This window comes from Micromys minutus (assembly GCF_963924665.1).
Source record: "Micromys minutus genome assembly, chromosome: 19".
In the NCBI taxonomy this organism is placed as follows: Eukaryota; Metazoa; Chordata; class Mammalia; order Rodentia; family Muridae; genus Micromys; species Micromys minutus.
The window spans coordinates 28,512,846-28,526,396 of NC_137954.1; the positions used below are offsets into that span (position 1 = coordinate 28,512,846).

General features: G+C 41.3%; 1 protein-coding gene across 1 annotated transcript in view; it reads left to right on the forward strand.

Annotated features, from left to right (window-relative positions):
• ACSL3 (acyl-CoA synthetase long chain family member 3) overlaps positions 1 to 13,551 on the forward strand; it is a 45,144-nt gene that overhangs the window by 28,160 nt on the left and 3,433 nt on the right. Inside the window, exons 4-12 of the mRNA XM_080932931.1 lie at positions 1,408 to 1,517; positions 3,096 to 3,234; positions 4,957 to 5,107; positions 7,021 to 7,144; positions 7,365 to 7,436; positions 7,826 to 7,965; positions 9,183 to 9,355; positions 9,879 to 9,953; positions 11,432 to 11,623. Coding sequence (XP_080789057.1) covers positions 1,408 to 1,517; positions 3,096 to 3,234; positions 4,957 to 5,107; positions 7,021 to 7,144; positions 7,365 to 7,436; positions 7,826 to 7,965; positions 9,183 to 9,355; positions 9,879 to 9,953; positions 11,432 to 11,623 — 1,176 coding nt within the window. The remainder of the gene's footprint in view (positions 1 to 1,407; positions 1,518 to 3,095; positions 3,235 to 4,956; positions 5,108 to 7,020; positions 7,145 to 7,364; positions 7,437 to 7,825; positions 7,966 to 9,182; positions 9,356 to 9,878; positions 9,954 to 11,431; positions 11,624 to 13,551) is intronic.

The following is a 13,551-nucleotide window of genomic DNA, read 5'->3' on the forward strand; positions in this document are numbered from 1 at the left end:
CCCTCAGAGACCTTCTTAAACCCACTTCCATTTTGTTAGTCTACCTCTGCCAGTAGCTACAGTTAGCCTCTCAATATATCCCTATTTTAACTTAGTGGACTTCCAAGCACTAGGTGATGTGATAAAGAACCATTGTTGCTGAATATTTGAGTATTATTGAAATATTATTTGAGAGGTGACCATGATGGACTAATCATGTAAACAGTCCTGAAAGGTCAGCGCTGCTTTCAGCAGATGTTTGTTATAAACTGCTGTTTTTTTTTTCCATTTCTTTTTTTCTAAAGAGTTATTTTATGTGATGAGTGCACCAGGTACATGCAGTGCTCACAGAGGCTAGAAGAGAGGGTGGAACTGAAGTTACAGGCAGTTGTTAGCCACCATGTGGGTGCTGGGAATTGAACTTGGGTCCTACCCAGCAAGTGCTCTTAACCACTGAGCCATTTCTTCAGCAGCCCCCCTTTTAGTGTTGTTGGGACAGGGTGTCACTGTTTCTCCCTGGCTGGCCTGGGAACCATGGTAGCTTGAACTCTGATTGGGATCAAAGATATACACTACCACACCTTCTACTTCCACTTTTAAAAATAAGCATCGCCTTTTTGTTCTCAGGGGTGAGTTTACATTTCTTTTGAGAATATTTTAAAAGGATTATTATTTGTCATTTTACTTCTAATCCATGTGTATATATTATATGACTTCAGTGTTCCCCCCAATTTTTTTTTCATTTTTCTACTTTGGAATAAGCTATACTGTTTATGAATGCTATCTTCTTTTTCCTTAGTTGTTTATTTGAGCCGGGGTTTCAGTGTAGCTGGATCAAAATTGGTGTGATGGAGGGTAACCTCCTTTTACTGCCTAAGAGTTAAGACTATAGGCCTCATCACTACTATTTTGTTGACATGTGATACCTAAAATCTGACATTCATTGTGCTGCCTTGTCCAGGGGTTCTCAACCTGTGGGTTGTGGCCCCTTTGGGGGTAGAACAACCCTTTCATAGGGGTTGCCTAAGATTATTGGAAAACATACATATTTATATTATGATTTGTAAGAGTAGCAAAATTACAGTTATGAAATAGCAACAAACACAACACGAGGAACTATATTAAAGGTTCGTAGTATTAGAATGGCTGAGATCCACTGAGCTTGTCCCTTTTCATATTTAGTTCCAAAGCTGCCAACAAGGAAGATTTTGACATTCTAGGATAGGTATAATTCCTTTACGTCATATTCGTCCTAGAATATAGTGAAAGTGAAACAAACATTAAGAATCTTTCCTTAAAATACTAGGAATCTTGGGAAAGTTAGAGGGAGATGGATAGGATGAGCACTTCTTTATACGTGATCCACGAGTACTTCCAGAGGTGCTGCTGTGTGCCCTTTATGTGTGACCTGTGTTCTTTTTCTTGTAGTTGTTACACTGTATGCTACTCTGGGAGGTCCAGCCATTGTTCATGGACTGAATGAGACAGAGGTGACCAACATCATTACTAGTAAAGAACTCTTGCAAACAAAGCTGAAGGTGAGGACTGCAGGTCCCTTTAAGAATCTGATGCTTTGACTTTTCCTGTGATGAGTCATACTGACCCTCAGTTATCTTTGAGATTTTGTGTTTTTCCTTTAGAACATAAAAAGTGCAATATATATATGATAGACCATAGGTAAAAATTGTTAATATGCCAAGGTCGAAAGGATGACAACGTTTTATTGTGTATTGTGTATATACAGTATATAAAGTAAAATAATAGTTTTGCATGTCTATAATTTTTGAGTTTGTGTTTTTGTGTGCATCTGCATGCATATATGTGGTTACATGTACCATGACACCTGTAAAAAGTGCACAACCTATGGGAGTTAACTCTCCTTTTATCATGGGGTCCCTAGTGTCATCAGGCTTGGTGACAACTCTCAACATTTTATATTTATATCATGTGTATACATGTTTTGCCTTCATACATGTCTATGTACCATGTAGGTAAAGTGGAATGCTTGCCTTTGTAAGCACAGGGACCTGAGTTTGATTTCTAGAACTCTTACTTAAAAAGTCAGCTGTGGTCATATCTGCTTATAATCCCAGCACCAGTGCTAGCAGAACATGTGGATCCCTGGGGCTTACTGTTTATCACTGTTGCTTATCATTGTTCAGGCCAGAGGACCCAGTGGAGGAGGGGTTGGAAAGCATCCAAGGAACAACACCAAAAGTTGTCTTTTTTCCTCCTATGTGCATGTATGCAAACAGGCATAGGCACCCGTACATGTACACACAAAAGCAAGAGGTAGTACATGCCTGTAATCTCTGCACTTGGGAGATGGAGGTAGAAAGATCAGCTACATAGTAAGTTTGAAGTCAACCTAAGTTGCAAGAGATCTTCCAAAAGACAGACTCATAGGTGACACTTGGAAGGAGGGAGAGAGAAAGGGAGGAAAGAAAGAGGTGTGTGGGGGGGGGGGAGTCAGAGATAGACACATAGGAGAAGAGAGAAAAGAGAAAGTAGAGAAAGAAAGGATGGGATGGTGGTGGCTATTGATTCCCTGGAACTGAAATTATAAACAAGTGTAAGTTGCCCTATGTGTGTTCTTAAGCACTGAGCTGAGTATTTTAAATATTCTTTTATGAATCATTAATGATTTGTTTGAATATTTTAAGTACTAAAATGGGAGATATTTTATGAAATAATAGGAAAAGGATTCTATTCCTAGGCAACTTCTCTAAAATCATTACCATCTCAGGCATTCTTTCCAAGTTGTCTTTCTTCCCTGATACATTCTTTTGTATCCTTCTGAAAACATGAGGAACTTTGGCTTCTCTATAATTATTAGTTCAGGTATTCTGTGTCTAGTAACTTTGTTGATGTGGATTTTATCAAAGAAGATTGTATACATAGTGCTATAGAATATTGAGTCCAACCCTCCTCCCTCCCTCCCTCCCTCCCTTCCTTCCTTCCTTCCTTCCTTCCCTCCAGCCTGTCTCATTAGCCCCAGTACTTACCTTTTGGGGCAAGAAATCAGTTGGTGGCTCACTGTATGGCAAACTGTGCTCATGTGTCCTGAGCCATTCAGCTGTTGGCTAACAGATCATGTTTGTTATGTGTTTCTTCAGGATATAGTCTCCTTGGTCCCACGTCTGCGGCATATCATTACTGTTGATGGGAAGCCTCCAACCTGGTCTGAATTCCCCAAGGGCGTCATTGTACACACCATGGCTGCAGTGCAGGCTCTAGGAGTGAAGGCTGACGTGGGTATGTGCTGATCATTCCAGATGTGTGTTCTCTGCTCACCTTGTTCTCTCAAATTCACCAGAGGTTAGATGCCAAGGCATAGGAGTTTTCTAGACTGTAACTGTGGAAATGGGTTCTTCTCTAATTACTTTACCTAGCTTTTAAAGAAAGACGTAAAATGCCAACACTTATTTATTCTTCTTAAGGTATGGGCTGGGGCTCAGTGTGTAGTGTTTGCCTGGGTTTGATCCCCGGCATTGTGTAACGCTGGGCATGATGGCACATGCCTGTCATCTCCGCACCGGGAGGTGGAGGGAGAAGGATCAATAATTGATCATCGTGGAAGGCCAGACTGGGCTATGTGAGACCCTATCTATACAACAGTGGTAACAATCACCAAAACCCAGTAGTGTTTAACTGAAATAAATTTAAAATGCTTACACATCATTCAATTTCCATTCTCATTTTTTTTGAGTAGTTTAAAGTTGATTTTTAAAGTAACCACTTTAAATTTACCTATTAGAGTTAGTCTTTAGCATGAGTTACTAAGCCAGGCGTTCTCTTTTTCATTTCTCTCTCCTTTTACTTGCCTTTGCAAAGTTTTTAATCTTCCACCTCACACAAGGCATAGATACTTTCAAAGTAATAACTGTCAAAGAAATGGACATGAGGAAATGTAGACTATTTGCCCAGGTCTCTGGGATGTGCCTATAGCATTTCCTCTGTAGTTAAAAATGAGGTGATTCTGATTAAGGACAGGATAATGCTATCATTATGGGAATAACAGGGGTGATAATATTTGAACATATTGAGTTGTAGGTATTGGTGGGTATTCAGAGAATGTTGACCAGTGCAGTCTATTAAAAAAAGAAAAAAAGAAAAATATTATGTGGCTCATTGTTAAGAAATTATCTGGACTGGTATGAGAGAAGGGGGACCTTTCCATAAAAAGCGACCTGTGCATTAGTTTTGGGTTGAATGTAGGCAGGAGGATGGCGTTGGCCTCATCTGTTTGTCTCCTGTGTCTTTTCTGTAGTGGGTCTAAGCAACCCCGAGTGCTGAGTGTAACCAAGTCTTCTCCTGACGCAGGGGCACGGGAGTGAGTCATCAGTGACTTTAAACCCTTTATCCAGAGAAGCTTTTGCACCTCAATCTTTTTATTCCATTTTAAAATTATGTAGCTGCCAAGCACCAAATTTGTATAGCTCCAAAGTCATTTCTGTCACAGATGATGGAGACTGAAAAGGGCCTTTTTTCTGACCCCAGGGTGTGAGATGCAGCCCTCCTCAGTGCCTTATATCCATCCATCCATCCATCCATCCATCCATCTAATCTAATCTAATCTAAGAAATGGAATATGATCTGTGTAAATTGGCCCAGAGCTTACCATGCAGCCCAGGCTGGCTCTGACCTTAAGATCTTATTTTAGCTTCCTGAGTGCTGGATTTGCAGACATCTGCTGCCATGTCCACTGGTTTTACTTCTACTTCAACTACTACTGGCTTCCCAGGACTTTTGTGGTTACTTTGCTCACTTTATTTTAGGTCTTTGCTAAAGAACTGAATTACTCTACAGAGCCCCTTTGCCAGAATGCCGCATCTAAGCAGCATTGGTTGTCTTTATTTTCTCTGTGGCTTTAATATGAACTTAACCTGTTTGCCCCAAACAGTGTTGACAGTTGTTTGAATGTTAGAAGAAAATTGCTGATAGAGCTGAGTTTCTTATTTTTTTTCTTTACTATAGAAAAGAAAGCTCACAGCAAACCACTGCCCTCAGATATTGCAGTAATCATGTACACAAGTGGGTCCACAGGACTCCCAAAGGGAGTCATGATCTCACACAGCAACATCATTGCTTCTATTACGGGGATGGCGAGAAGGATTCCAAGACTGGGGTATGTCATGGTGAAACTCAGAGTGACTGCATATCTGTAGCTGTTAAGAGTTCAACATTTGTGCCATTTTAGATGGTTAAGGTATTCCCCAGGTTTCTATGAAAGTAGAAATTTAGAACATTAATTTTAAAATTCAATATTTTAAAATTCATGTGTGTGTGTGTGTGTGTGTGTGTGTGTGTGTGTGTGTGCGCTTATCCACACTTGTGTGTCTGTATGTGAGTGCCAGTACCATGAACCTGTGGAGGCTGGAGTATCAGATGTCCTTGAAGTTACAGAGAGCTGTGAGTGCCTGGCAGAGTGCTGAGAACCGAATTAGGGTAGTTTGTTTAACTGCATTGTTCATTGCTGAGCCAGCTCTCCAGAGTCCCAAAATAGTCACATTCATGGGACTTAAAATAATAGTTTATTTAGTATTTGAAATATGAAAAATTTAGCTGACTTTGCAGTTTTGAATCCCTTAAATTCAGATTATTTTAGTCAGTATCACTTCTTGACATATATAGTTATGTGGTGGACAGATGAGGTAACCACTGTCAACTGATTTGGTGTTGAGGTTGGACTCTTGTGGAATCGGGAGAATGTAATGGAGTAGGCATTAAGACAGGAAAGCAGTGGGGTTAGAGGAATTGAGACATTGCTTCAGAGATCACATCAGTACCACGGTGACTGAGTTGGTGTACTGCTACTGCCTCACTACTTTTCTTGCCCGTATGCAGAGATGTTAGATATTCATCTAGACACATGCCCTTGGCTGTGGAGCTGAGTTTGGGAATTGACCTGGGATACGTGAGCTGCACTTTTCCCTGGAACTCTCCTTAGTTTGTCTTTGTGTCTTAGATGCAGGGCCATTTCTTGAAAAATACATGACTGTATAACACACATTTTTCTGTATATTTAGATATACTTTTTGATTTATTACTAGCTCCAAGTTCCAAAGCAGGCATGTGTGTTCTGTGAGAGACATCAGATACCAACTAACCCTAAAGATTATCCTCTTTTCTGTGCCTTAGCACTTTGCTTCTGCAACAGAACACATTCTGAAAGTGCCAGCCTCCTGTTTTGGGGTTGAGCTGTAGTTGTTTTTTCCATCTGACTAATCACTACCCTGTAAGCAGGGACTCGGGTGCTTAGCTGTGCTCAATGTGTCTGTAAGCTTGCTATAGTCACTTGGCAGAGAGCTCCTGCGACCTTTTTGTAGGCATACATTGTTTTGCAACCTATTTTAAATAAGGGTTCACCTCTCCTCTAGCCACCACACAGCAGAGGTAGCAGAAGAGAAAAGTTATTAGGATGTGGGAAGTGGACCTGCTCAGCAAGAGTTCTTTCGGCGTGAGCTCCATCTTCTTTCTCAGCAGTTCAGTCCCATAGCAAACACGAAATCTGACTCAGCAGCTGCAGACCAGTTCTCCAGGCAGGCCGTCAGCACACACACTGACAGCTACAGTCCAGTCCCCTCAGCAGCTGTAATTCAGTCCTGAAGAACTGCAAGGTTTGCCAGCCCGCCTAAGGAGAGGCCGTGGAAGCAGCAAGTTGCCTCAGGGACCTCACGTGCAGTTCTTGAGTTTCTCTCAAAGGTGGATTTACTACAGCTTGAGCTCAACAATGCTATGTAAGATATGTCGTTAGGAAGAATAGCGAGATGGAGCAAACCAAACCAAAGCTCAGTGCTCGTCCCCACTGTCTTATGTGGGGTCATATTAATACAACTTCATCACAGGTCCTTCCACATGTTTGTCATGTCAAATATCCTTTCACCTGTGTCTCTTCTGGACAACATTCTTTCACGTGTTTGCTTTAAGCAAGACATACTTCCACCTGTGCGCCTCACCTGGCAAAACATCTGACATAACTAACTTTCCAAAGATACTAGAAAGTTCCTTAACCTTTGCCTTTATCTGCCTTTCTTTTAGAGAGGAAGATGTATATATTGGATATCTGCCCCTGGCACATGTTCTAGAATTAAGCGCTGAGCTTGTGTGCCTTTCTCATGGATGCCGAATCGGCTACTCTTCACCACAGACATTAGCGGATCAGGTAAATCACGCATCTGTGACTCGAAATATGAAATGCTTTTTAAACATGTTTTATCAGTTTACATTGTATTTTCCATTACTTTTAAATAAACATTTGCCTTGTATGTCTAGAATATAAATACACTAAAAGAGTAAATATATCATATGCTTTTGAGCTAAGAAGGCCATTATGTGTTTACATTAAAGATCTTTATGTAGATTATTTTTTTTCTGTTCTGTAGTCTTCAAAAATAAAGAAAGGAAGCAAAGGAGACACATCGGTGCTGAAGCCAACGCTGATGGCTGCTGTTCCGGTGAGATTGCCCATTAACGCAGCGCTGTTGGCCACGGGTGATGGGGTGGCAATACCACTTTAGAACAAATCGCTATTTTACTGAAGATTTTTAGTTCTGGTAAAATATATCTTTAAAATGATTTCATATCTGGGCAGTGAGGTAGCTGAATGGGTAAAGTGCTTGGTATGCAAGTCTGAGGACCTGAGTTCGAGTCCTAGAACCTATGTAAAGGTGGAAGGAGAGACAAATCCATATAATTGTCCTCCAACCTCCACATGTGCACCATGGCACAGGCATGCATACATTGTCCTTCATCACACATTCAATAATTAGAAGTATTCATTATATGGGTATGATTTAAATGTGAAGATTGCTCATCTAGTTAATGAACTCATTTATGCATCTAGGAAATCATGGATCGGATCTACAAAAATGTCATGAATAAAGTGAATGAAATGAGTGCTTTTCAGCGAAACTTGTTTATTTTGGCATATAACTATAAGATGGAACAGATTTCAAAAGGATGTAGTACTCCACTGTGTGACCGGTGAGTGAAGCCAGTTCTCTGTGTCAACAGCATAGTTCACATCGGCCCAGGGAACTATAAGCAGTACATTTACTTTAAGATGGCTGTGGTAGCACAGGCCTGTAATCCTTGCAGTTGGGAAGTAAGGGAGGCGGATCCAGAGTTCCAGGCTGGAGAGCTGGTTCACTGTGTGTGCGCTCCCCCACAGTCTCTCTCTCTCTCTCTCTCTCTCTCTCTCTCTCTCTCTCTCTCTCTCTCTCTCTCTCACACACACACACACACACACACACACACACACACACACACTTCTCTCTCTCTCTCTCTCTCTCTCTCTCTCTCTCACACACACACACACACACACACACACACACACACACCACACTTCTCTCTCTAGACAGTTTTCCTGGCTAGAACTCAAGAGGTTCACCTGCCTCTGCCTCTGACTGCTAAGATTAAGAGTCTGGATAGCGTAGTTGGTAAAACGTAAGATTGAAGGGGGGCACACACCACTACATCAGCCTCAATATAGCTTCTAAAATGGTTGCCGTTGAGTCTTAATCCCTTTCAAAATGCTTTAACAGTTTTTAATTTCCATGGTCTGGGCATTAAATTAAACCTAGGCTGTTCTTAAGCTACATTTCCAGCCTTACTCCTTGCTTTTGACTTACAAGCAATAGATATTTGTTTTCTCTTTAAAATTTCTCTCATATAATTTATCATATTTATAAAACTATAATAAGCACTTTAAAACTTATATTAGTTGTTAAAGAGATTGCTGTACATAAATATGCACAAAGTTCTAATGAATAAATAAAAGCAGAAAATTAGTTAGCTTTTTACAAATTTATGTGAAGATGTGGTATGTCATAAATATGCTTTATGATAATGAATTCTCTGGTCATAAACAGGGATTTCTGTTACTATAAACTGTCATCCTTTGTAGAACCAGGGGTTCTGTGGGTCTTTGGTTTGGCCAGAAATGGCCAAAGAATTACAGCTCTTAGAACGGAAGCCCATGCAGCACAAGTGGCTGGGGTCCCAGGTCTCACCCTCTGCCAGTGGCCGCGGGAGGGCAGGGGCAGTGAGAATTGATGAGCAGTGGCAGAGACGGCAAGGATGGCAGGGATATCCTTCCAACCACCAGGAACCAGACATTCACGTGTGTGAACCTGTGGGGCCCATGCATTCAAACTACCACACTGCCTTAAAAGTCTTAATTTTTCTGTTGCTACTTTTAGCTTTGTTTTCCGGAATGTCCGAAGGCTGCTGGGTGGAAACATTCGCCTTTTACTGTGTGGTGGTGCTCCACTTTCTGCAACGACACAGCGGTTCATGAATATTTGTTTCTGCTGCCCCGTTGGTCAAGGGTACGGACTCACAGAATCTACTGGGGCTGGAACGATTACAGAAGGTAGGTGCAGTCACTCACATGTATGGACCAGTAGTAATGTGAGGACACATGGACAGAGACTCTGGGGCATTGGAGTAGGCATGCCTGATTTCTCAGGGACTCTGAGGAACTAATGTGGACGCCACACTCCTTGGAACTTTGTCCCCAGTGCCCTTTAGAAAAGACTAAGAGAAGGCCATGCCCATCTACCAGAGTGTGTCTTCCTGGGGAGGGGTGGCGGCTCTCTTTCTCTTAGCCCTTTTGCTTAAAATGTTTTAAGGTATCTTTAATAAACTCCAAACTATGCCTTGTAAAATATAGCAAGTACTAGTACAGTGAGTTTCTGTCGTAATTTAGGCTGTTGGAAGTTTTCCGACCGAGCAGTGTACCTGGGCCAAGCAGAGCCCTCAGCCCATGGCTCACTTTTGTTTCTTGCGGATGGGGGTGCGCTCTAAGGTTTAGTAATAGTCATTTAAAATCATCGGGGAAAAGGAAACAGTTGGTTAACTATAGCCTTTAAATGTTTTCTTCCTTTGCTTCTTAGTGTGGGACTACAATACCGGCAGAGTGGGAGCACCATTAGTTTGCTGTGAAATCAAATTAAAGAACTGGGAGGAAGGTAACAGCCTATTTATTTTTAGACTGACGTGGGAAATGTGTTCTAGTTTCTTTGGTTCCATGTTTTAGAATGGAAAATTCTAAGTGTTCACTGTGTTCATTATATTACCTGTGTCGTATTAGAGCTGAACAGGCGTACTTAGCTTGTGTGCTTCAGAAGTGAGTGATTCTAAAGAACAGGATTGTTTTTAGTGTGTGTGTGCCATGGTTTTTGCCAGTTAAACTCGTGTTTCCTTGCACAGCAAGCTCTTTACTGACTGAGCGTCTCTCCAGTCTCTTGCCTATCATTTTCTTACATAAACTCAAGTAAAAGTGATAGCGAAAACGTGTGTCATTAAGTTAGGAGGGATGGTAAGATAGCTCATCGGATAAAGCACTTGTCTGTGAACCTCAAGACCCGAGTTCAATCCGAGCACCTACATGGGTGTCAAATAGAACCGACCTTTACACATATGCTGTAGTTTATATGCACATGAATATGCTCACACACACACAGACACACAGACACACACACACACACACACACAGACACACAGACACACACACACACACACACACACACACGGGGGTGGGGGAGGGGGAAGAGGGAGAATAAATGTGATAATGTAGTCATAACTTTATTTTTCAGAAGAAAAAGAAATCACATTTGCTTCATGTGTATTTTTGTCCCCCCCCCCCCCAGGAAACATTTTCACAACAATTCTATTAAAAATTATTCTTTTTGAAATAAAAATTATTGTAAAATGTTTGTGTCATATTAAAGCATATAGGTTATATGTGATCTATTGGGACATAACTTTCTAAAGGTTCTAAGTCTTTGGTAAAATTCCTCAACTGTTGTTAACAGAAGTTAGAAATATATTTAATAAATTTAAGCCCAGAGTTAATCTGAAATTATCTGAAAGAACAAACTTCTAAATATATAATGGTGTGATTTTATGAAGGAGTTTGTTGTATTGTTTAATATGTGACAGTACTTTAATCATTAATAATTTTGCTAGCATGATAAATAGACTGAGTACAAACTGTATAATTATTTTACACAATAGGTGGAAGATGCTGGGGTTTAGACTGGAATAGCAACTTAAAAGCTTGGATGTTCATTGTTTAACAACTGAGATTTTTGTCTCTAGATTATTGATACTGTTTAGCCACAGATGTGTTGTTTGTTTCCATTGGAGATTCTTTTTTTTTTTTTTTAAGATTTATTTATTTTATTTACATGAGTACAATGTAGCTGTCTTCAGACATACCAGAAGAGGGCATCAGATTCTATTATAGATGGTGGCGAGCCACGATATGGTTGCTGGGAATTGAACTCTGGACCTCTGGAAGAGCAGTCAGTGCTCTTAATCACTGAGCCATTTCTCCAGCTCTCCATTGGCGATTCTGATTGATTAAAATAAGATATCTATACTTAGAAACTAATAGTTTTGAATATTTATATAATACCTATATGCTTTATTTTGTGTTTATTAGGTGGCTATTTTAATACTGACAAACCACATCCCAGAGGTGAAATTCTTATTGGTGGCCAAAATGTGACAATGGGGTACTACAAAAATGAAGCAAAAACAAAGACCGATTTCTTTGAAGATGAAAACGGTCAGCGATGGCTCTGTACTGGAGATATTGGAGAGTTTGACCCTGACGGCTGTCTGAAGATCATTGGTGAGCATTGAGTCCTTTTTTAAAAAGATCATGTGTATGATTGTTTTGCCTACATGTATGTGTGTGCACTGCATGTGTGCACGATGTTCATGGAGGTTAGAAGGGGGTGCCATATCCTCTGGAGCTGGTTGAGAGCTACCATGTGGCAGGTCCTCTGCCAGAGTACTACGTGGTCTTAAAAGCTGAGTCATCTCTTCAGCCTCTGGATTCTTTCTTGAAAGTGAGTGTTTTCCCAGATGACTTTATAACATGGTGCCTGTGTTTACATAGACTGTTTTAATAGTGAAAGAGCTTATCTCTGTACTGTTGAGGAGGACTTTTATATCATCCCTGAAGTATAACATTTTAAAGAGGACTTAAGTGTTTTTAAAGTTTGGCATGTTGTGAATAAGGTTGCAAAAGCTGTTCAGCTACAGATTTGTAATCATTGTTAATTAACTTTAGTAATTGTCTACGGTTGTGTAGGGAATGCTTGCTTTTGTTAGTTGCCTGACATCTATAAGGCTATTGTGCAGTGCTTTCTGGTCTGAAGTTTGTAGTCCTGGCTTTGCCCAGGGATACCAGGGAAAGCCTGGCAAGTCAAGTACTGTGACCTCTGCAGGGTAAAACACCTTTCATGCCTTTTCCTGAAGTTCATCCACCTGCCATATCTATCTTGGAGAGACCCAAGCAAACATCTTCCCTCACACAGGAAACAGATGGCAGGCTAAAATGCTGTTGTCGCCAGAGTCCAGCTTGGTGAACTACTGAGTTTCACTGGAGTTCCTTCTGGAGTACAGTGAGGCAGTGCTTACCAAAGCAGGAATGACGAAAGATAGGCACAGCAGCAACAGTTCCCCACAGCTTGACAAGTTGAAGCCATCTCTTCTTGGCAACCCAGTTGGTCTGTGTCTCTTCTGGGCAGCTTGGCTTATCTGACAGTGTCTCTTAGTAGTCTTTACTGCATGTGCAAGCTTGAGAGAGGAGTCGAGTGCATCTGGTGAGTTTCAGGGATTCTAGTGTACTCTGGCTCTCAACCTTTCTAATGCTATGGCCCTTTAATACAGTTCCTCATGTGGTGGTGACCCCCAACCATAAATTATCTTTGTTGCTTCTTCTTAACTATAATTCTGTTACAATTATGAATTGTAATGCAAACATCTATGCTTTCTGATGGTCTTGGGTCACCCCTGTGAAAGGGTCATTTGACCGGTAAAGGATCCTGCCCCACAGGTGGAGAACTGCTGTCCTAGAGCTTTTGAGTTATTTCCTAAGTCAACCTCCTACCATTATAATACCCGAGTCTTGAGGTGCTTCTCATTAGGTTGGAAAGTTTCATTGAGAATTGTTGACAGCACTTGGTCACCTGGTCTTGATACCCTGAAGGCCAGAAGGAGAAGAGAAGCTCCCCTTCCTCAGCTCCATACTCTGTATCACTAATAGAGGAGATGGGCCTCCAAAGCTTCTGCCTGTTTCTCCACATGTGTAGGTCAGGCCTATGCCTTCTGCCACCCTAGCATGAGGAATTCCTCTCTGCTGCTACACACCTCTCCAAACCTTTTCACTTCCATCGTGTGAGGAGACCTCACTGTTCTAAGAAACCTTTCATGGCTTCTACAAGATGTGTTCAGGGCGCCTCTGTCACCCAGCTGCCATTCACCTCCTGCCTCTTGAATCATTTCCTTCCTGTTTATATTTAAGTGTTTGAGTTGACGAGGCTCTTGCCAGTGCTGTTCCACCTGGAGACTTATTAATCTTGTCAGTAAAACTTACTTCAGTCCCCACTTAGAAGAATTCCTTCGCAATCCACAAGTTGGCTGTGTTGTGTGAATGCTGTTTCTGTGTTACTCTCTGCCCCAGCTGGTGTGACCTTGCCCATTGCATTGCAAAGCTGCTTTCCCTCTGTGTACCAGTGAGCGCCAGGAGCATATCAGCTCAGCAGAATATAT